Source organism: Geotrypetes seraphini, chromosome 1 (assembly GCF_902459505.1).
Source record: "Geotrypetes seraphini chromosome 1, aGeoSer1.1, whole genome shotgun sequence".
In the NCBI taxonomy this organism is placed as follows: domain Eukaryota; kingdom Metazoa; phylum Chordata; class Amphibia; order Gymnophiona; family Dermophiidae; genus Geotrypetes; species Geotrypetes seraphini.
This window is the reverse complement of record NC_047084.1, coordinates 226,533,223-226,558,056: the sequence shown is the minus strand read 5'-3', so window position 1 is coordinate 226,558,056 and position 24,834 is coordinate 226,533,223. Positions and strand designations below refer to the sequence as shown.

At 43.6% G+C, this 24,834-nt stretch overlaps 1 protein-coding gene across 3 annotated transcripts in view; it reads left to right on the top strand.

Annotated features, from left to right (window-relative positions):
- Positions 1 to 24,834, top strand: part of FAM114A1 (family with sequence similarity 114 member A1) — a 131,355-nt gene that overhangs the window by 63,951 nt on the left and 42,570 nt on the right. For 2 of the 3 annotated variants that reach the window (XM_033947434.1, XM_033947444.1), the window contains exons 8-9: positions 4,968 to 5,097; positions 17,716 to 17,798. In XM_033947434.1, the coding sequence (XP_033803325.1) occupies positions 4,968 to 5,097; positions 17,716 to 17,798 (213 nt within the window). Of the gene's footprint in view, positions 1 to 4,967; positions 5,098 to 17,715; positions 17,799 to 21,276; positions 21,532 to 24,834 lie in introns of those variants that run through there. The other variant, XM_033947455.1, reaches the window with a different exon arrangement.

Below are 24,834 nucleotides of genomic sequence, written 5' to 3'. Positions count from 1 at the left end.
TCATTACGTAATCCCTCCAATGGTGATCTGGTCAGTTTGGGTATGCTTTTTGGCACTTAGACACTTCTAAAAAGGTCTAACCTAAAACGTCCAAATTCGTCCAGGATCAGTGTTCTCCCCAGAAATTTTTTCCAGCAGGGTGGCATGAAAAAGTAGCCGGGTGGGGCGGGATGGGGAAATTTGGTGGTGGGGAAAATTAACCCCCTCTTTTACTAAGATGCGCTAGCCTTTTTAGTGCACGCAAACCCCCACGCTACGCGGGAAAACTAATGCCAGCTCAATGCTGTTGTTAGCATCTAGCACGCGTGGCAATTCTGCGCGTGCTAAGCACATGCTAAAATCACTAGATCGCAACTTAGTAAAAGGAGCTCTAAATGTGTACTATTTTTATTAGTTAATTATTATTATTTTCCAATGCTCAATATGACTTCCTTTTTTAAGGTTTGACACTTGTGCCAGAATATTTTTACTAAATTTAAGAAGTATCCAATTCTAGAAGGGAATAATTAGATATTTGCCCTCTTTCAAATGGTATAGAGGTTTAAAAAATGGAAAGGCGTTAATGAAATCATTAGGTTCATTCTAGCCATTTATTTCTGCATGAATTTAAACAACTAAAAAAAAAGATAAATATAGCTCATCCAGTCATACAAGAAATGGCTCTACAGCAGGGGTGCCCACACTTTTTGGGCTTGCGAGCTACTTTTAAAATGACCAAGTAAAAAGGATCTACCAACAATAAAATTAAAAAAAACACAAAGCACACTGTCCGCAGAGAAAATGTTAATTATCATTTATATTCCGTGGGTTTTCAAAGAGGTCAATGCAGATGACTTTATGCAATGTCACCTCAGGAACAACTATACAAAAATAGACAAATATACCCCCTCCCTTTTTACTAATCCTCAATAGATGCGCTGAATGCCTTGCGCTGCTCTCGATACTCATAGGCTCCCTGCGCTAAAAAATGCTATCGTGGTTTAGTAAAAGAGGGCCATAGTGCAAAATATAGACAGCAGATATAAATTCTCAAAACGGAGACATTTTAATCACTAAATTGAAAATAAAATCATTTTTCCTACCTTTTTGTCTGGTGATTTCATGAGTCTCTGGTTGTACTTCCTTCTTCTGACTGTAAATCCAATATTTATCTATTTCTACCCCTCCCCTTTTCTTTCTGTCTCTCTTTCTTTCTCTCACCCCCTGCCTGCCTGTCTTTCTCTCTCCCCCTGCCCCCCTCTTTATTTCTGCCTTTCTTTCTCTCTCTCCCCCTGCCTTTCTTTCTCGCTCCCCCTGCCCCCCCAAGCCATCACGCCAATTTCTCCACTTCCCCGATTCTTTCCCTACCCCCAAAGCCACCACGCCGATTTCTCCCTGCTGCTTCCCCGAGCCAGGCCAGGCACGTACAAGCACCGGACTCACAAGACTTTACCTCTGACGTCAATTCTAATGTCGGAGAGGAAGTTCCAGGCCAGCCAGGCAGTGATTGGCTGGCCCAGAACTTCCTTTCCAACATCAGAATTGATGTCGGAGGTGAAGTCTTGTGAGTCCGGCACTTGTACGCGTCTGGCCTTGCTCGGGGAGGCAGGAAGAAAAAGATTGCAAAGGCAACACAATCGACTCGCATTGCCTTTGCGATCCACTGGTCGATCACGATCGACCTTTTGGGCACCCCTGCTGTTATGGTATCCTGTCCTGACCTGAGAAAAGGGGTTTAGTCCAAAAAAACTGCCTTATTTCCATTTCCTATTTATAAACTTTAATCAATACAGTTACAATACTACTTGATTCTAGGTAAAGCAACAAAAAAATTTTTTTCTACCGTTTGTCGTTTCTGCTTTAATCATCTTCTCTTCGCTCTCTTCTTTCTATTCAGCGTTTGTCCTCGCTCCCTTCCATGCAACATCTGTCTTCTCTTTGCCCCTTCCACCCAGCCTCTGCCCTCTTTCTCTCTACCCCTTCCATCTACTGTCCATCCTATCTCTGCCCCTTGCATCCACTGTCCACCCTCTCTGCCCATTCCATCCTGTGTCCATCCTCTCTCTGTTCCATATGGCATTTTCCCTCTTTCTATGTCCCTTCAATAAAGTGTATATCCTGTGCCCTTTCTCTCCTTTGTACATGATTCATTTCAGCTTCACCCCCTCCCCTATGCTCTGGCATCTCTCTCTTCTCCTTTCCTTCCTTCCTTCCCACTCCATCCCGTGGTCTAGCGTCTCTATCTCCTTCCCTTCTCTCCCCCATGCCCTGGCATCTCCCTCCTCCTCCTCCCCCCATATGTGCTGACATAACTCCCCCCTCCATGGTCTGGTAGCTCCTTTCCTTTCCCTCCCTCCCATGGTCTTAGCATCTCTTGCCTCTCCTCTCACTTCCCTGGTCTTCCTTCTCCCCTCTCTCTCCCCAATTGGGTGCTGCTGCTGCAGCACTTCTTTTCCCCTCCCCAATTGGGTGCAGCAGCAGCAACATTCATCTTCCCCTTCCCCCAATTCGGTGCAGCAGCAGCATTTCTCTTCCCATCCCTTCCAGCTCACACACCCATCGGCAGAGTCGCTAGGCAAGTTGTAAGCTTCCCTCCATCGCTGACCTATCTTTCATAGGTCAGCGACGGAGGGAAGCTTACAACTTGCTGCTTTTACTTGCTTCAGGCCTTCCTAGTTGCCGGGTCCTGCCTACTTTCTGTTTCCACAAAGTCAGGACCCCGCAGCAAGGAAGGTCTGAAGCAAGTAAAAGCAGCAAGTTGTAAGCTTCTCTCCGTGGCTCTAATGTGTGCATGTTGGCTTCCCTTCTCTTCCCTCCGAAACCGGAAGTTACATCCCGTGGGGGGAGAGAAGAGAAGGGAAGCTGGCACGCACACATTAGAGCCTCGGAGGGAAGCTTACAACTTGCTGCTTTTACTTGCTTCGGGCCTTCTTTGCTGCTGGGTCCTGCCTTCGCAAAAATAGAAAGTAGGCAGGACCCAGCAGCGAGGAAGGCCCGAAGCAAGTAAAAGCATGCTGGCAAAAAAAAAAAAAAAAGGCAGGCATCAAACAAAATTTTCGGTGGCAAGTCAGCCCGGGAAGGAGCATCGGCGGCAGCAACAGGATTTGCCAGGCGGTCATCTAAATTAGCCAGATGGAACACCCGGCTAAACGGCCCTGGGGAGAACACTGAGGATGTCTTGCAAAAGATTTCATTATCCCTGCAAGATGTTCACATATAAATCACCCCAAAACCTGCCCAAAGACTACCTATAACACTCCCCCTAAAGCAGGGATCTCAAAGTCTCTCCTTGAGGGCCGCAATCCAGTCGGGTTTTCAGGATTTCCCCAATGAATATGCATTGAAAGCAGTGCATGTACATAGATCTCATGCATATTCATTGGAGAAATCCTGAAAACTCGACTGGATTGTGGCCCTCAATGAGGGACTTTGAGATCCCTGTGCCATAGGGACACAGAGTTGCCATTGATCTCCAGAACATAAAGAATAACTTTCTTTGCTAGGACTGGGGCTTAACAAGACATGTCCTATTTTCACAAGGGCAAACTTTCATGTTTGAACTGTGTTTGCTTGAACAGAGGAATGTGGGAAATAGTGATACTACTAGATGGAGGCTTTCCAATCTTATATTGGAACCATGCTGGGTGGGCGATGCTCTCTCTCATGGGAAAAGGGGTTTAATATTAAACAGACGACATCTATCAAGATATACCTTTGAACATAGTGGCTCCATTTTTGCTGGTTATTACCTGATACTTGGCTTCTGGTTGCCATGTGAATATAATAATATATTGTAGTAGTATCCTAGGCTGGGGGCGGGCAGAGGTATTGGTAATAACACTTGTTAATGGCAAGTAGTTGTTCTTTGGAGGTTCCAAGAAATAATGCATTTCTTGGGGATAAACAACTCGTTTCTGCAGGAGGGCTATTTTGATATACTGAAACAAACCAGTTAGGGAATTGCTCCTTTCAATATATCCCACCCTTTTTTCTACTCTCCTGATTATAAAGACAATCAGAGCTAATAGATACCCACAAAACCCAGATAAGTGCATGTATGCTTGCACACATACTCCCAATGGGGATGTGCATGCTAAATTGAGTTAATGTGCATTAATTAACGTGTTAAGTTGTTACTTTCATAAGAAGGCATTTCCAGTTAGATGCCCTGATAATGTGCAATAGGAATGTATTCTGTAATGACACCTGGCAACCAGGTGCCATTATAGAATACTAGCATAGCGTGGAATCAGTATGCCCTACATTTTGGTGTTACTCCAGGCATAAACCTGGTGTAACTGCAGATGCTTAAATGTGGCAAAGAGTCTGCATAAATTCATCTATAAGATGTGCTTATATCCTGGCAATGCCCCACCTCTGTGCAGGGCCTCCATGTACTTTCATGCTATAGCAGTAATATGCACCCTCATAAAGCTTAGGGGGCATGCAATGAATCTACTAAGAATAAATTTAAAACAAACCGGAGAAAGTATGTTCTTCACTCAACATGTAATTAAACAATGGAATTTGTTGCCAGAGAATGTTAGCAGTTAGCTTTGCAGGGTTTAAAAAGTTTGACTAATTTCCTAAAAGAGAAGTCCATAAGCCATTATTACAATAGAATTCTATGAAGGTCAGAGCAGTTATCTCTAATGCAGCTTAGTAAAACCCAGCTTAAGTTATTATATATTTGAATACACTACAATTTCCAATGTCATTACTTAGATTTTCTTCCTTCTGAGAGCTGAAAGGGTAGAAAGTATTCTCCTGTGTAGTTTGTCTTTTAACCTTCTGCTAAGTATCTGCTATCTTGCATGTGAAGTCTTGCACATTAATAAGATTATGTAAAAAAAAAAATCTGTGGAGATAAGTAACTTTTTGCGTCTTTCGTGATTTGATATTTGGTATTGTTTTGACATTTCATGGAGGTAGTAGAACTTCCCCCCAAAATGTTAAGATTATTGTTAAGATGCAATTTTCTTTGTCAGGTTCAGTCATTTTTAATTACACTTACTGAGGAAGAGCTGGAAACATGCAAAACTAACCTTATTGCAATCAAAGAGATCTTCTTTCACAAAGAATTAGAAAATGAAACCCAGCAAGCAGAGCCAAATCCAGGTAATTAAAGCACTGATGTGTATAATAAGGATGTAATAATGGTATTGTTTTCATGTCTTAGAACACAAATATTCTACTAAATTTGGACAAATATTCGCCATTGGCTTTATTTAGTATACTCTTGTGGGAAATCTGTGCTACTATGCATTTCAGAATTTGCACTGAATTCTCCTGTGCAGAATTCTGCAGTTGTCTCACAGAATTCTGCATGGGAACCAGAAGGCAGTCACAAATAGCACTGTTGATCTCCTTCCATCCTGCTCTCCATGACATTCATTATGCACACATGCTCTATCCCCTGCCATAACTCCCCCCACGAGGGAAAGGATATAGAATAACCATTTAAATTGAAGATTCAATCACTATGCATTAGGGTTTTATGTATTTATTTAGGTGTTTATATACTACTTATGATCTAAGTGGTTTACATTCAGGTACTCAAGCATTTTCCCTGTCTGTCCTGTTAGGCTTACATTCTATCTAATGTACCTGGGGCAATGGGGGATTAAGTGATTTGCCCAGGGTCACAAGAAAAACCTAAACTTGGAAAAACTATGCGAATTTGAAGTTTTTCCTATGAATTTGATTTTGTTTGATCAAAAAATAATTTGAAAACATTTTTTAAAGTCCTTCATGGGGACACTGAAAACCACTGATTATATTTTTTTTTTAGTTCAATAATTTTATTGAATATTATAAGAATTATAAACAGAAAGCAGCTCAAACACATAGAATCATAATAAAAATCATGTATCAAATGTTTGTATCTACAATCGTTTGAATAAAACTAGATTAATGAAAAGGATCCAGAGTATCTGGAACTGCTTAGAAAAGGAATAGAAAAAGACAGAGAAACAGGAGGGATAAGAGAAAGAGAGAGAAAGATAAAGGAAGAGAGAGAGAAAGAGAAATAGAGAGAGATAGAGAGAGAGAGAGAGAGGCAGAAGTGTCTATAGAGCAGAACGAACATATAAATCTAAGAATGACCAAGGTGATTTGTTTCGTGTCAAGTTTGTAGAGGATCGAGAAAACAATCTCTTTTCATATGCATAAGATTCAAATTTGTGGTACATACTTAAAGAGTTCCACCAGAAGGTGTAATCTAGTAATGAAGATGATTTCCAGTTTTTCAGAATATGCATTAGAGCTGTCACAAACATGGTGTCAATGAGTTTAGGCGGGCAGTTTGATTGTGCAAAACATGGGTGTTGAGAACGAAGAATTATAATGTCCATGGAGATCACTTCTGAACATTTAGTAATAGATTTTATGGTATCCCAAATACGGAGCCAAAAGGAATGAACCATATTGCAGTGGAAAAAAACCCACTGATTATATAAAGCTCCGTTTTTGTTTTTTTTAATTTGATATTATTTTTGCTTAATGGAGCAAATTTTTTTTGTATTATAGCTATAACTTTTATGATTTCACACTCATCAATGATACATTGATAAAAAAAAACTTAAACTAGCCACCAGAATGATAAGCTTTAAACGAGGTGTTGAAGCAGTACCGCATGAGTTCCTCAGAATGCCACACGATTTTAACGTATGGTAGCTGTCCTCATAGGAACCTTTATAATATGCGATTTTTCATTCAATATATTATTTTCTTTTTTTCAAGTTATAAAGTTATAAAGTGCTTGTGCTTAATATTATAATATAATAGTAGCAAGTGTAGCTGTTACTTAGCTTTTTCTTAATAAACTGGGTCTGGCTCAATCCCCACCGACGCGTTTCATTATTTCATCAGGGTCGGGGAAGGAGAACGCAGAACAGTATATTGTCTTAGCGAAATGCTAAATCCATAGTTAGTGAGCCGGAAGTGAATGAATATATTGAATGAGCCGGAATATATTGAATGAAAAATCGCATATTATAAAGGTTCCTATGAGGACAGCTACCATACGTTAAAATCGTGTGGCTTCAACACCTCGTTTAAAGCTTATCATTCTGGTGGCTAGTTTAAGTTTTGTTTATTGATACGATAATTTGTGCACATTTTTGTACATTGATAAAAAGACATTTTATGCAAAAAATCTAGCATTATTTTATTAAATGAACCTTCAGTATCTGCACTTGTGGAAAATGATGGAAATTTAACATACTTCACTAATAGCTAAACTCATGAACAGTTTGTCAATACAGTGAAGGTGGTTAACAACACAGCCAAGTGAGATGTTAAAATGATAACTGACTTTGCTGCTGGCATCACCACAGACCCAGTGCAGCATGAGGCCTTGTTGCAAGGAGTTGAACAGCATCACAAGCTTTATCATGATAATCTCAAGAAGACGTTGAATGCTTGAGTGTTTGGGACGCCATTGGTAGATGACTACACCAAAATGTACATGTTTAGCTATTGGTGAAATATGTTACATTTCTTTTATTTCATAAGAACATAAGAATTGCCATTGCTGGGTCAGACCAATGGTCCATTGTGCCCAGCAGTCCGCTCCTGCGGCGGCCCGTAGGTCAAAGACCACAATAAATCGCAGATATCGATAGTTCATTTTAAAAAATAGTCACCGTATTTTTCACGCTATAAGATGCACTTTTTCTTCCCCCAAAAAGTGGGTGGAAAGAAGGGTGCTTCTTAAGGAGCGAATACCCAACCCCCTTCCCCTCTCTGGTGGTACGGCGCTGCTCCGTGAATGCCTTTAAAGCTGCAGGGAATGAAAGGATAAGAGAGCGTGTAGCAGAGGGCAGTGCAACTTAATTCATACCTAGAAGAGGAGAAGCCAAAGTGAATGCATCCACACCAGCTCTCCTTATAGGAAAGGGAAGGGAAAGCTTTACCTGCAAGAAGAGGAAGGGCACGGCGGCAAATACCGTATTTTTCGCTCCATAAGACTCACTTTTTTCCACCCAAAATGGGTAGAAATCTCGGTGCATCTTATGAAGCGAAGGTGAAATATTTGAATCCCCCACATGGCTGCAACACCCCCCCATACAATTGCAACCCTCGCTGCAGCCGCACCACCTTTTAGCCGCACACCTTTTTAAACAACCCCCTCCTCCCGCCCCCCCCCCCCCCCCGCTGCCACTACTGTCTTCACCGCCGTACTTTTTCAAGCCTGGTGGTCTAGTGTATATCCCTCCCTCCATGGCTCTGCATTATTTTCCGGCAGCAGGCAAATGAGTCAGGAGCACAGCGTTCAGGCCCAAGCTTTACACACACCCGCTTGGGCCTGCACTGCTTTCTGAATGGCTGGCGGCAGTTCTCACAAGAAATGCTGGCAGCCATTCAGAAAGTGGCGCGGGGCCAGGCAGGAATGCGGAAAGCTCATGCCTGACCTCCAGGCTCCTGACTCGCGCGCCTGCTGCCAGAAAATAATGCAGAGACAGGGAAGGAGGGAAGAAATTTAAAAGGTATAGTGGTTTGTTGTTTTTTTAAAGGTACAAAGGGGGGGTATGATAAAGGTACAAAAGGGGCAAATGATTAAAAAGGTACAAGGGGGGCTATGATTAAAAAGCTGCAAGGGGGTATGATTAAAAAAGGTACTGGGGGTACATGGGGAGATGATTTAAGGTACTGGGGGTATGGGGCCTGCCTGCCACTAGGCGTACCTGCATGCCTGCCACTTGACCCACCCACCACTAGACCTGCGTGCCCTGTCCCGGCCTACCATTAGACCACCAAAGGGATGGACAGGGTACAGAGCCTGGCAGGGAAGGGGGAAAGGGTGCTGAGCCTGGCAAGGAGTGTGGAGTTGGGTGCAGAGCCTGGCAGAGAGAATTTGGTTCAGAATGTTTCTTGTTTTCCTCCTCTAAATATAGGGTGCGTCTTATGGTCAGATGCATCTTATGGAGTGAAAAATACGGTATTTCCATCTACAGGAGCTATAGTAGTAAGGAGAGGAAATGGCAAAGTTTTTTTTTCCTTGTATAGGAGAGGGTACAACTCTCTTTAGCAGCTGGGCGCGCGTGCACACACACCCCCGTACACATGCTGAAACTCTGCTCTTTCCATCTCTTGGAGAAATCCTGTGCGCGCGGTGAGGCAAGGCGAGAGGGAGAATTAGAAGGGCTTGAGTATACGCAGATGCATGCTCAAAGCCGGCAGAGGCAGGAAGAAAATCTTCAAGCGGCACCAGCACGTCCTGTGGGCTGCGTGCCATTGCTAGACGGGGTTGTGAGTTAAAGTTGGTCAGGCGGGGGGGGGTCTTTGCGAGTGGGGAGAGTGATGCCGGTTCTCGTGCCGGTGCCAGATGGGAGAGTGAATTCAAGTTGGTCGGGCGTGGGGTGCCGGTTCAAGTGGGGGGGGCTTTGCGAGTGGGGGGGAGCAATGCCGGTTCTCGGGGTGGGTACTCGCAAATTGAGTCAACACTCAGTTTGCGAGACACGTTTTGCGAGAATGTTTTGCTCATCTTGCAAACAGTCGCAAAACGGGTTACTCGCAAACCAAGGTTTGACTGTAAATGATTTCAATGGAGATATGTCATGCAGGAAATGTTTTGTTAGATAAAGTTCCTAGATGAAATAAATTATTGCTTTGTGAAGCAGCTGATTTAAAAACCATCAAGAGGGGGGAGCTATTTTAGATCTAGTCTTCAGTGAAAGGTAGGACTTGGTATGAGAAGTAATTTGAGTGAAGACACTAAGGAAATCTACTGTGTCAGCATTTAACTTTCCAAAGGGCAACTGATATTATAAAAAAAAAAATAATTTAAATATAAATTTTAAAGGAGCAGATGCAAAAAGTTAGGAGTTTAAATCAAGAATGGACATTGTTTAAAAAACTATCATCTTAGAAGCCCAGACAAGATGTAATCCAGAAAAGGTAGAAAAAAAAGCCAGATGATACCTGGCATGGTTAAAAGGTGAGATGTAAGAGACTTTTAGAGCCAAAATACAATAGAATCCTGATTAACCAGTATTCGAGCAATCAGCACTAAACAGCAAAAAAGAATTGTCCTTCCTCTAGTCCCCGCAGCAGCAGTTTTCCTGAGCCACGAACTTCCCCTCCTACCTTTCCTCCAGCCCCAAAGCAGTGCCAGCAGTCCTAAGCCGCGAACCCCCTTCCCTCTGTCCAGCCCTAAAGCAGCAGCCTTCATTGTGAGCTTTCGGAACATTTTATTCATAGACAAACACAAGGAAAAAAATTCAACAAAACTGCAGCAATATGTCGAATTGAGAAACAAAAGAAAAAACTGCAGAAATGGTGTACAAGACACCAAGTCTTTAATAAATAAGCATATGTAAAATCATAAATATAATCATAAAACAGTTTGTATCCACAAGGGTTGGTGAACCTGGACCCGACACGGTCCGTGTTTCGAAGAAACACTCCTTCCTCAGGGGTCCTAGTGTGAGCAATTAATTATGAATGAATGAATATGTATGTATTCAATAAAAATGGTGACAGCAAGACTATGGACTCCTTTTACTAAGCTGCGTTAGGGCTTTTAACGCGCGGATTAGCTACATTACCCTGCGCGCTAGACCTTAACACCAGCATTGAGCTGGCATTAGTTCTAGAAGCATAGTGCGCGGTAATTTCCTGCGTGCGCTAAAAATGCTAGTGCACTTAGTAAAAGGAGCCCTATGCGACCGGATGATCCTGTGAGTGATTGTGGTGAACAGTTAAATATATATATGAATAAATATGTGTATAATAGAATTTTAGCCCGTTAGATTAACGGGTGCTAGAATATATGTCTGTCTGTCTTTCTTTATTTCTGTCTCCCTCCCACTATCTTTCTTTCTCTCTGTCTCTCTCCCTGGCCCCCTTTGTCTGTCTGTCTTTCTGTCTCTCCCCGCCCTTGTGTCTTTCTTCTTTTCTGTCTCCCTTCCTCCCGACTCCAGCAGCGTCTGCAGCACTGTACACACGCACGCTGTTTCAGGGCCTTCTACTGCCCTGATTTGCTCTGTCGCGTCTCTGATGATGTCATCAGGGACGTGCCAGAGTAATTCAGGGCAGTGGAAGGCCCCGAAGCAGCGTGTGCAGAGTGCTGCAGGCTGCTGGAGTTGGCAGGTTTGGAGTCCGGACCACAGGAAGGGGGGGCGGCAAGACGTCGGGAGAACTGACTTACCGATCCTGTGGAGAGCAGGGAGTCCAGCGCTGGCGGCCAGTCCAAGTGTAGGTAGGGGCTGGGGGCTCGCGCATGCGCACTCCTGCAGCCACGGACCTACAGAACAGGGAACACGGAACACGCAAGTAGGAGTGCGCATGCGTGACTAGGGTTTTATTATATACGATTCAATAGGAATGGTGACAGCAAGACTATGTCACCGAATAATCCTGTGAATGATAGTGGTGAAAACGTCACATACCATGTGTGAAGATGTAGTAAACTTGCTGGGCAAAAATGTGAGTGGGTAAAAAGGAAACACGAGTGCACAATGAAAACCATATGAAACTGTGTGTTCTAAAAATAGAACATATTGAACATAAAAATGTGGAGGTATGAAGACCAGTGCGAAAAAACCCATAAAAGTGACCAGTGTAAAAAATAACAGAAGGGAAATAAAGAGACATAAATACATACCGAAATTATACCATATACAGGAAAACCTTATGGATGGCAACTAATTAAAACTGAAATGAAATATTTATCCATTAAGGACAATAGATATAAATATAAAAGAAAAAAGAAATTGGGAAGCATGTTAATGAAGGTCTAGGATTATGAAAGAACCAGATTGCAAAAATGGAGGAGATCATACCAAGATTCAAGAGGGGGGGTGTGTGAGCAAAGGTGTTTGAGAAAACAACTTGAACATCATGAAAGGTGGTGACATATACAAAGACTATGAGGCAGTGCATAAGGAAGAAAGTAAATTGCGGCTGGAGAATAAGGAAGGGAACAAAAAACTGTGGGTAGGGTCATGCTATATTAAAGGAAAATGTTGTGGAGACTATTTCTATGAGTAAATGTGGACCGAAAAACAACAGTGATGTGCTGGTGCATAGTGGAAAGATGGCAATATGTTTTATCATATGCATACCCATTTATGTACATGATTGTTTTCTTATTTTGTAATGTTTGTTTACGGTATATGTCATTCAGTAACATGATATGAGGTTTACATTTGAATTTGATTCACTCATGTGTAATGTAATTTCCCTGAGATTGGTTCACGGGGAACATTCCCTTAAGAATAAATTTATTTTTCTGCTTGTTTTTGTTTTACACTGTTTGTCTACAGGCAGTTTATTGTCTTTTTGTTTTTATGGCTTATGTAGCTCAGCCGTTGCAGCAATAGCCCTTTTCAAGGACCGTGAACTAGAACACCTTCTTGAACTTGACATGCCTGAATCCTGAGTCCGTGTTGCTGTTATACAGTGTTTAAAATTTGTTCCTTCTGTGGATTGTGTATATTGCTACTGTCCCACAGCTGGTCCAAGGAACAGAACCTATGCTTGGGAATCAACTCTAGTTTTCCAGTGTGTCGGAGCAACTGAACCAGCTCTTTCTTTCATGTTTAGTGGTATAAATTTTATGCCCCTCCCATACAAATAGAAGTCCATACGCTTCCTTTCTCCGTCCTGTTTTCTTAGAAACCAAAATATTCTTGAATTCTGTGTACATTGCTCTTCATAAGTAAGCATTGTTTTAAGTATTATCATCAAAGTAACATGCGGTTTTGCAGGATAGAAGTTGTTTTGCAACACATGGGATGACTGGCTTCCGGCTCTAACTTCTTTTTTCAGAAGTTTTATAACTACAGGTTGTTTTCAAGGTACAAGATGAAGGAAACATTTACAAACAAAACCAGTGGTTGCTTTGGTGATCTCTACTGCAGTAGAACTTGTTTAGCTTATGTCACCAAAGGGTTCTTATATACAACCTTCTTTTTACATTACTGGGTAAATAGAATTTTTTTTGTAGAAGTAAAGCTAGATCATAAACTGCATGATTTTCATGTTTTAGTTCGAGCATGTCATTTTCTAAAGCTTACCATGTATACTCGAATATGTCGAGACCCCCATTTTCCCCCCAAAAAGGAGGAAAAATGGTTGACTCTAATATAAGTTGGGTGGCTTAATATTAAAGTGCCCTGCCCTGTCAAGCACTGCACCCAGCCCCCTTCCTGCCAGGCACTCCACCCAGCCCCCTTCCCTCCCTCCCCTGTCAAGCACTGCACCCAGCCCCTTCACTCCCTCCCCTGTCAGGCAGTGCACCCAGCCCCCTTCCTGCCAAGCACTGCACCCAGCCCCCTTCCTGCCAGGCACTGCACCCAGCCCCCTTCCTGCCAGGCACTGCACCCAGCCCCCTCCCCTCCCTCCCAGCCAGGCACTGCACCCAGCCCCTTCCCCTCCCTCCCTCCCTGTCAGGTACTGGACCCAGCCCTCTTCCCTCCCTCCCAGGCTCTGAACCTTGTCCCCCCTCCCTGTCCTGTCCTCTTCTGCCGATCCCTGGTGATCCATGCTCCTGCCCTGCTGCTATCTCAGTCGGTGGTGGCTGTTGCCAGATCCAGTTTATTCTGCTGCTGAGCGACACCAAGCAGGAGCGCGCTTTGGCACTCCTGCTCGGTGCTGAGCAGCTTCTTTCATCAAATAACATAGCTTCTGATATGCAGTTCTAATTACTGCATGTAGAAAAAGATATAGTAGAACTGGAAATGATCAAATTTCTCCCTCTCTCCCTCGTCAACTGATGTCAGAGAGGAGGTTTCCGGGTCAGCTACTTACGTGCAGCGTGCAAGTCGTGTCCTTGCACAGAGTTCACTGGGGGCGGAGGGAGCGTGTGCGGCTCCATCGGGCAACTTGTTCGGCTTCGTGGGGGGAAAGGGGGGGCGGGCGTTCAGGGAGGAAGGGATAAAAAGTGGCTTCAGGGGGGTGCAGACAGAGATTGCCAGCTGCCAAGCCTCATACCCCCAATAAGGGATCCCTCAAGGTAAATCTGGGGAGCCCGGGGGGAAGGGGAGATCAGGGGTCCTTGAGGGGAAAAGGGTACTGGACCTTTTTGGAGGGGGCCTGGTGTTTGCCACTAATGTTTTCATAAGCTGAGGAGGATAAGGAAATTTCAGGGGCGGGGGTATTACTTTTATATTTTATAGAACTAGCATCTTAAAGATATACTTCTGAGGAACAGAATAAACAAGTTGTCAGGCGCTGTCTATCTTTACCACAGCTCCATTTGAGCATATTTGGGATGTTTCCTTCTTAGACTTGGCTTTCCAGGTTGTCTTTCTAGTCACTGTTACTTCAGCAAGCTATGTCTCCGAACTTCAGGCTCCTTCTACCAACTTCAGGCTGTTCTACCAATACTCAGTGTCTGGTCTTCCTTGCACACGGATCCTTCATTCCTGCCAAGTTGATTTCAGCTTCCATGTTAATCAGTAGATGCATTTGCCTGTTTTTCAGCTTACAATTCCAGGCCACAAGATCACATTTTGAGGAACCTTGCTGTGCACAGGGCATTTCTTCGCTACCTGAAAGTCACTAACAACTTTCGTATCTCTGACTTTCTGTTTGTGCTGATTCATTCTGTTGAGCGGGGCACTCCCGCTCCCAAGGCCATAATTTCCAGATGGATCTGTAGGGCCCTTTTGTCAGCCTATATTCTGGCTGGGAATCAGTCTCCTGTTTCCGTTAAGGCGCATTCTTCTAGGACTATGCCTTCTCTGTGGGCCAAAAGTAGTGTGGTCTCCTTTGTGTAAATCTGCATAGCAGCAACATGGTCCTCTTTACATAAGTTTGCCAAATATTAGAGTGGATGTGGCAGCAAGACAGGACTCTGCCTTCGGGTCCTTGGTTTCTGGGTCAGCACAGTTAGCTCACCCTGGCAGTTAGGGACTGCTTTGATATGTCCCACTTGTCTAGAATGTCTCCCCTATTGCACTGAGAAAAGATATTATGTACTGTGGTAAGCTTTTTTCCAGTAGATAGGAGAGACATTCTAGATTCCCGCCCTGTTCTTCCTGCGCCTGCCTACTATCAGTTTATGCTTCTCCAAGTTACTTTTTGGATTATAGTCAGCCCTTGGGCTGGAAATACTCTGTATATATGTCACTGTTTTATGCAGGGGTCGTTTATGAGCTCATTTGATGCATTTGTTACCTATTTCCAGTCGCCGTTTTCATGGTTATTCTTGAGCAGAACACTTGTTTATGGGCTTCATTGCCATGGGTGTCTCTATTTCACATTGTAAATTGGCTCTCGGTGCTTGGGTACTAACTATAGATGGAGCTAGAGAGCACACTGAAGTAGAGCAGAGTTACAGAGAGAAAATCCGGTTTGGATTCCTTCTGCACGCAGCCATTGGGATTCTAGAATGTCTCTCTTATCTACTGGAAAAAAGCTTACCAGTACATAAGAAATGCCCTCACCGGATCAGACCGAGGTCCATCTAGTCCGGTGCTCCGCACACGCGGCGGCCAAATTAAGTACTCCTTTGTGGAGACCTGACTTTACCGTATCCCTCAATATGATATGCAAGAAGGTGTGCATCCAACTTGCGCTTGAATCCCAGTATCGTAGTCTCCGCCACAACATCCTCCGGGAGTGCATTCCAAGCACCCACCACTCTCTGAATGAAACAGAACTTCCTGAGATTTGTCCTAAACTTGCTACCACTCAGTTTCAGGCTATGACCTCTTGTCCGTGTCACATCTGAAAATGTTAGCATTTCTGCTTCTTGGTTTATCTTATCAAATCCTTTTAATATTTTAAAAGTCTCTATCAAATCCCCTCTCAGTCTTCTCTTCTCGAGGGTAAACAGTCCCAGTTTCCCGAGTCGTTCTTTGTAGCTCAAATGCTCCATTCCTTTGACGAGTTTCGTGGCTCGCCTCTGCACTTTCTCCAACAGAATTATATCCCTCTTGAGGTATGGACACCAGTGTTGGACACAATATTCCAAGTGCGGTCTGACCATTGATTTATAAAGTGGCATTATGACATCTTCCGATCTACTCGTGATCCCCTTCCTAATTATGCCTAACATCCTGTTTGCTTTCTTCTTCGCCGCCGCACATTGTACCGATGGCTTTAGGGTATTGTCAATCAGTACCCCTAAATCTCTTTCTTGCTCGCATAAGTGCATAATCTCTTTATAGGTAACACCTGTGGACATAAGGGCTCAAAATTGGTGTGGTATACAGTTGTGTCCAGTAGGTATCAGGTGGGTGTTCGAGGACTCACCATCAATAATAATAAAATGTTAAGCGCGCATGCGCACTCGAAAGTCGTGTTCCCTGTTCCGTCGCGACGGCACGAGTGCGCATGCACGCTTAACGTCACAGTCTCCTTTTTTTCAAGCCGCTGCTAGCGACGTGCCAGAGCTGGACCCCCCGTTGACCCTCAGTCTCCTTTTTTTCAAGCCGCTGCTAGCGACGTGTCGGAGCTGGACCCCCCGTTGACCCTCCCATCCCTACAAGGCTGACAAACCCGGCATGAGCAGCAGCGTCGCAGGCACACTAAACGCTGCTTCGGGTCTTCTACTGGCCTAATTTCCTCTGCTGTGTCCCTGATGACAGGCAGGTGGAAGGGGAATGGGAGGGAGGCAGGCAGGCTGGCATCGGAGGAGGGGTGGAGGGGGTTCAATGGAAGGCAGACAGGATGGCATGTGGGGGTTCCATGAAAACATGCTGCTCAGGGGGATGGGAGGCAAGCAATCAGGCATGGGGGGGGGGTTCAGTGGAAGGGGAATGGGAAGCAGGCAAGCTGGCATCGGAAGGGGGGTGGGGGGTTCATTGGAAGGCAGATAGCCAGGATGGCATCGGGGGGGGGGGTTCCATGGAAACATGCTGCTCAGTGGAATGGGAGGCAGACTGGCATGGGGGGGTTCGGTGGAAGGAGGATGGGAGGCAGGCAGGCTGGCATTGGAGGAGGGTGGGGGGTTCAATGGAAGCAGGCACGCAGGATGGCATCGGGGGGATTTCCATGGAAATATGCTGCTCAGGTGGATGGGAGGCAGGCAGGCTGGCATGGGGGGTTTCAATGGAAGGGTTATGGGAGGCAACGGAGGGGGTGTGGGGGGTTTTCAATGGAAGGCAGGCTGGCATCGGAGGGGGGAGGAAGGAGGCACTGGGGGCACTATGGACATAGGAAGGAGGCACAGGGAGATTCACAGACAGAAAAAATGACAGACAGGCAGCATGCAAGGAGAGAGAGACAAAGAAAAAAAATACCCAGACAGACAGACATCTACTCTAGCACCCGTTAATGTAACGGGCTTAAAGACTAGTACAATATAATTGGATTATGATGAGGTATGTACCTGGGACCTTTTATGTGCAGTTCACTGCAGTGCCCCCTAAGGTATCCCACTGCTCTGCTGGGATGTCTCTGTGGCTAATCTACTAAAATTGCTAGCCCCTCCTACATCCCAATGGCTTGTTTTGTGTGTTTTTCTTTTGGAAGTGTTTTGGGGGGGTGGGTTCTGGTTGAAAAAAGGTAGATGCACATCTGAGAAATGGCCATTTTCAAAAATAAAAACCAAGATAGACGTTTTGCGATTTTGAAAATGGTCATGCTGGCTACTGGATTTTTGTGCATTTTCCACAAAACATTCAAAATTTGATTTGAATGTCATATTGAAAATGCCCCTTCACATCAAGCAGGGAAGGTATCGTACTAGGCCAAATGAAGATGGCATCCAGTTGCACGCTGTTTAGGTTGTGTATAATGCTTATTAGAGCTGCAATCATAACAAAATCTTTTCTTTTGCAGGCGAGACGGAAGAATTTGTTAGCAGGCTTACTGAGCTGCTATTTGAATTACATGTTGCTGCTACACCTGACAAGCTCAATAAGGTATCTTTTTAAAAGTATTTTTCTAATCTCCTAGTTATCTATTTATACAGTCATGCTCAGGGGTAAATTTACAAATGTTCGTTTGCAGTTTAATTCAGAAAACTTCCTTTTAGTTTTTAAAATGTTAATTATGAAGTACAATATATTTTGTCCTTAAATCTACCTAGACCATCTGTTGGATATAATAAAATTTTATGAGCATATGCATACTTTATGCTAGTAAAATCAACATTAGCAAGTCCATCAATAAGTCATATTTACAATTCTGCAGTGGTCTAAACCGAACAGTTAAATTAAAAAAACAATCTTGGGGTACTGCACATTAATGTCTGGGGCTGCCTACTATTGCTGCTCCCCCTCCCCACAGGCCCTGGCATCTCAACCCCCCGCAGGTCCCTGGCATTTTCTCCTTTCTCTTCTCCCCCCCCCTCCCTTCCCACCGCAGGTCTGGTATCTTCCTGCAACCCTTAAAACCCTTGCAGGCAGCTGTCTGAGCAGCAAGGTAAACAGACTGGCTTTCCACCTTCACGTCCTGCCCCTCTGATGTCACTGCCTGTTGGCAGGACATGGCAGAGGAAAGACCTTGAAAGCACTGGTCAGAGGCAGTCTGACTACCTCGCTACTGCTACCACACAACAGAGGAAAGACTTTGGTGGGGAGGCAGTCTGTCCACTCGCTACCTCTGCCTACCACAGGTTTTAAGGGCTGTGGGGAGAGGAAGATTAAAGAGATGCCAGGAGCTGGTGGGGGAGAGAAGGAACAATATTGGATCTGGGTTGGAGGTGGGGGAAAGAGAGAGAGGTAGAAGGGGAGAGATGCCAGGACCTATAGGAGGGGGCAGAGAGAGGAGGGCTTAGAGAGATGCCAGACCACAGAGAAGTAGGGGCAGAGGAAGAGAGGGGTACCAAGACCAGGATGGGGGAGAGAGGGATAGATACCAGGACCTTGGGGGAGGGGGATTTGAGGCAGAGAGAAGAGAGAGAGACTTGGGGGGGGAAGGTAAGAGATGATGCTGGACCCAAGGGGCTGAATGGATTGTAGCGGGGAGAGAGACCAGAAAGAGGGGGAAGAGATGCTGGACCCCAGGGTAAATTGAGGTAAAGAGAGAGAGACTGGATCCTGATTAGGAGATATGCTGGACCAATGGAGGGAGATAGTAATGCTGGATTGGGTGGGAGGATAGGGAGAGATGCTGGACCTGAGGTAGGGGGTGTGGAAGGAGGGAAAAGAGGCAACAAGTTGAACAGAGAGAAAGGGACATAGAAGAAATGCTAGGTATGAGAAAAAACCAAGTTTGTCTCATAGATGCTGACACTGTACATCTCATCCTCCAAGACCAAATTCGTGGCCATTGAGATGCAGTAATTTGATGCTTTATCTCAATGCTCCAAATGCTCTAAGTCTAATAGATGTTGGCATTGTCATCTCGAAGCGGGGACTCTAGATCATTTATTATTCTATTGTCCATTCATTTTGGCTTTTTGGAAATCGATATGGAGCAGACTTAATTACAGTTTCTGGTGGAACTCTTTGTGTCATATATTTAAAATGGAAAGAACTTTAGCCACACAAAAAGGAAATTTTAATAAATTTCAAGAGGTTAGGGGTCCATTAATGGAATTTTGTGATGAGTAGATATCATTTTTCCCATATTGGTACAATTGTATAATGAGGGGGTGAGGGATTTTGGATCTGTTATTAAACGTGTAGCCAAACAGAAAAGATTATATAATATGTTATGAGATATATGTAATCACATTTGAAATAATAATAATAATAATTTTATTCTTATATACCGCCATACCCAGCAAGTTCTAGGCGGTTTACATCAGTTAATTAAGATCCGCGATGACTCGCAGATTTACAAACATTTTATCAGAAATGCAAGCAGCAATGAGGGAGAGGATAGAAGGTAAGGTAGAGAAAGGGAGATCAAGAAGGAAGGAGAAGAGCAGTAGGGGGGGGGTGAGGATTTATTGCTGGAGTAGGGGGGGATTAAGGGTCCTGTTCGCAGAATAGGTGAGTTTTGAGTAATTTTCTGAAGCCGAGATAGGTGGGAGCCTCGAGTACCATTTGGGCTAGCCATGGGTTCGGCTTAGCCGCCTGGAAGGCGAAGGTTTTGTCTAGGAATCTTTTGAGGTGACATAGTTTTAGAGAGGGGAAGGCGAACAGCTGGATTCTGCGGGATTTCTTATTGGTGCAATTCAGATTGAAATGAGGATTGATGTATCTTGGCGATGAACCAAATACTGTTTTGTAACAGAAGCAGGTGAACTTGAATAGGACTCTGGTTTCAAATGGCAGCCAATGTAGTTGGTGGTAAAACGGGGTGATGTGTTCCCATTTGTTCAGGCCGAAAATGAGGCGGACGGCGGTGTTGTGGATCATTTTTAGTCTCCTGGTGGGGATGGGGGGTGGGTGGGTTTAAATATTATAACTTAAGTTGTATGTGAGAGTTAATCAAGTGATATTGTATAAGTTTAAATGATATTGTCTGATACACTTGTTGTAGGATGTAAAATGAATAAAGAATTTAAAAAAAAAAAAGAAATGCTATGTAGGGAGCGATCGTAGAGACAGGAAAACAGAGAATAGAGGCTGCACAAGGGAAGGTCTAACGGACACTGAAAGGGCAGGTTCTGAACATTTGGAGAGAAGGAAGTAGGAACAGGAACACAGAGGGTAGATGCTAGAATAGAAATGCAGAGGGAAGATGGATAGTAGGAATAAAGAGAAGAAATGTCAAAAGGACGGAAGACCCTAAAAAGAAAGAAAATCAGAAGATAGACAACAAAATAAGAAAATAAGTATTGTTTTCTGAATTTATTGATTGTAATATGTCAGCTTTGGGAAATGTGCACCTCTGATATCTTGCATTTGTTTTATTTCTATTACTTTACAAGAGAGATGAGAGACATTTATATGCAGATCCAAAACGGGTAGAGAGCAGACCAGACCCACCAAGCAATGAAAGCAGCAAAATATTTATTCAGATAGATGAATTATAACAGTGCCTGATGTGGCCACGTTTCACCTAAACTAGAAATTGTATAAAATCCACAAGATTAAGGGTCACATGATATCAAACCACTGTGCGAACATCGTTGAGGTGAGCTGCCGCACTCCATCTCCAATATTGTTTAATTTCCCCCTGCAGCTAGTGTTTAAGTTTCTAAAAAAGTGAATCCACAGCAGATCTGTCATTTGGGCATTTGCTTTGAGTTGATTCCCGGGTTCAATGATGACTAAAATACCTCGCTGTGATAGAGATCGGGCCCAAACAGGGGAGCACAAAATGGTGGACTCTGAAACCTCTGGGCCACATTCAGTCAGCTCAGTGTGGGTTGCTAAGGTTGTGCAAGAAGTAAAACAAGCTTTGGAAGGCTCACTAACTGCTAAACTGATACCTATAGTGGACAAATTGGACACTGTAGACACTCGTTTAGAGTCTTTACATGTGGACCTTACTACTTACCAGCATCGTCTATCAGCCCTGGAGGATCATGTGCTACAACGAGAGGAAGATCACCGTCACCGCCAGACTAAAATTGTGGCTCTGGAAGCAAAGATTGATAATTTGGAAAATTCTCCTTACAGAGGAAATCTTAGGCTGATTGGGTTACCGGAGACTATCAAAGACGGTGAGTTAACCCTCGCTACGACACGAAGTCCTCTCCTGGGTCATTATATTATTTTGGCTTTTTGCCTTCTTATTTAGGCGCTCTATTATAATGTGCTTGCTTTGCTTACTTGGGCACTCTGCAACCGCTACTCAGCTTGATGTATAAGTGTAACTTGCTGTTTCTTTCTGCTAGGGAATCAACTATACTCTGGCTCGGGAGAGGATGGGTCTCTTTCTTGTTCAATAGTGGCTGTTTTTCATCATGTGCTTCATGGTTTGTATTGTTCTACATTTTTTTCTGTGACCTCAATAAAAAGTTGTGATTTTAAACATAACAGTGAAAGGGAGGGGGGTGGGATGTACTTCTTTAAACTAGTGGCGGAGAAAATAAAGGCAAAAGAGTTGGTGTTTGTGAAATATAAAAAAACTCAAAAAGAAGTGTACAGAAAGGACTACCAGGTGAAACTGAAAGAAGCTAAAAGAGAGATACGACTGGCGAAAGCGCAAGCAGAAGAGCAAATGGCTAAAAACATAAAAAAGGGAGACAAAATTTTTTGCAGATATATTGGTGAAAGGAAGAAGATGAAAAATGGAATTACAAGACTAAAAGATGCTATGAACCAACATGTGGAGAGTGATGAGGAAATTGCAAACATGCTAAACAAATACTTCTGTTCTGTGTTCACGGAAGAAAATCCTGGATAAGGACCGAGATTGTTTGGCAAAGATACACATGAAAATGGAGTAGATACCGCATTGTTCACGGAAGAAAGTGTTTGTGAATAACTTGAAAAATTGAAAGTGGACAAAATGATGGGACCGGGCGGGATCCATCCCAGGATATTGAGGGAGCTCAGAGAGGTTCTGGCAGTTCCTATTAAATATTTGTTCAACAAGTCTCTGGAGATGGGGGTGGTTCCTGGGGATTGGAGAAGAGCAGATGTGGTGCCAAGTCACAAAAGTGATCACAGAGATGAAGCGGGAAACTACAGAGCGGTAAGCCTCACTTCAGTTGTTGGAAAAATAATGGAAGCGTTGCTGAAATAAAGGATAATGAACTTCCTAGAATCTAATGGGTTACAGGATCTGAGGCAACATGGCTTTACTAAAGGTAAATCGTGTCAAACGAACCTGATTAAATTTTTTGATTGGCTGACCAGAGAATTGGACCAAGGACATATGCTAGAAGTAATTTACTTAGATTTCAGCAAAGTCTTTGAAACTGTTCCTCATAGGAGGCTCTTGAACAAACTTGGCGGGCTGAAGCTAGGATCCAAAATGTTGAACTGGATTAGAAACTGGTTATTGGACAGACACCAGAGGGTGGTGGTTAATGGAAGTCTTTTGGAGGAAGGAAAAGTGAGTAGTGGAGTCCCTCAGTGTTCGGTGCTGGGGCCGATCTTGTTCAATATGTTTGTGAGTGACATTGCTTAAGGGTTAGAAGAAAAGGTTTGCCTTTTTGCGGATGATACCAAGATTTGTAACAGAGAGACACCAATGAGAGCATGAAAAACATGAAAAAAGTTCTTCAAAAGTTAGAGGAAAGATCTAATATCTGGCAACTAAAATTAAATGCAAAGAAATGCAGAGTAATGCATTTGGGGATTAGTAATCGCAAGGAGCCGTATGTGCTGGGAGGTGAGAGGCTGATATACACAGATGGGGAGAGGAACATTAGGGTGATAGTGTCCGAAGATCTAAAGGTGAAGAAACAGTGTAACAAGGCAGTGGCTGTTGCCAGAAGGATGCTGGGCTGTATAAAGAAAGGCATGACCAATAGAAGAAGGAAGATGTGGATGCCCCTATACAAGTCATTGGTGAGTCTCCACTTGGAATATTGTGTTCAATTTTGGAGACCGTATCTGGCAAAGGATATAAGAAGACTTGAAGCAGTCCAGAGGAAGGCGACAAAAATGGTAGGAGGTTTGTGCCAAAAGACGTATGATGAAAGATTGGAAGCCCTGAATATATATACCTTAGAGCAGGGGTGTCCAATGTCGGTCCTCAAGGGCCGCAATCCAGTCGGGTTTTCAGGATTTCCCCAATGAATATGCATTGAAAGCAGTGCATGCACATAGATCTCATGCATATTCATTGGGGAAATCCTGAAAACCCAACTGGATTGCGGCCCTCGAGGACCGACATTGGACACCCCTGCCTTAGAGGAAAGGAGGGACAGTGGAGATATGATTCAGACGTTCAAATATTTGAAAGGTATTAACGTAGAACAAAATCTTTTCCAGAGAAAGAAAAATGGTAAAACCAGAGGGCATAATCTGAGGTTGAGGGGTAGTAGACTCAAGAGTAATGTTAGGAAGTTCTTCTTTATGGAGAGGATGGTTGATGCCTGGAATTCACTCCCAAGGGAGATGATGGAGATGAAAACTGTGACAGAGTTCAAAAAAGCATGGGATGAACATAGAGGATCTCTAATCAGAAAAATAATGGTATATATTGAAGGACTAAGGCTAGTACTGGGCAGACTTGCATAGTCTGTGTCACTTATATGGCCATTCAGTTGAGGATGGGCTGGGATGGTTTAGATGAGCTGGAGTGAGCTTCAACAGAGACTTCAGTAGATGCATAATACCAGGCAGAGCTCTGGGTTTCTGGCCCAGAAATATCTAAGAAAAAGAACAATTTAAATGAAATCATTAATAGAGAGTGTATGTTTGGGCAGACTGAATGGACCATTCAGGTCTTTATCTGCCATCATTTACTATGTTACTATGTAACCTACAAAAATGGATGACTAGAGTTGTAATGTTTATACTTTCTTTCTTGATGTACTGTTGTGAAGTCATCAATAAAAATCATTGAAACCTAAAATCCACAAGATTAAATACATATACTTATAAAAGCTAGTGTTGTAGTGAAGAAAGTTTGCACCTGAGGTGGAGGCGCACGGTATCACCACACAGTGTGCTCCCTAATGCGCTTTTTCCCACTCCCCTGACATGCTTGCGTACCTGATTGTAAAATCGTTTAGATAACCTTGATAGGCAGTATATAAACACCTAATAATAAACTTGATCACCACACTGTGCACCTCCTGTTGTACCTCTTCAAATCTTGGTTAGCAGCGAATAGGATCTCCTACCCGCTGCTTGCACCAGCCGAGCCTTCCCTCTGATGTAATTTCCTGATCCCTTGAACAGGAAGTGACATCAGAGGGAGGGATGAGGCTGGAGCAAATACCAGGTAGGTGATGCTGCTTGTCAAGATTTGAAGAGGTACATGGGGAGTTGCATTGCATTTAAGAGACATCACCCATTGTTTGTGAATGTGGGAAGAATAATAATGAAAATACAGCTGAATGCAGTCACAGCACTGTTCCACACAGCTTACTGGTAAATAAAGCCATACTGTACTTAAATACAGCAAGTTTATATTCACTATGAGCCCCTTTTACAA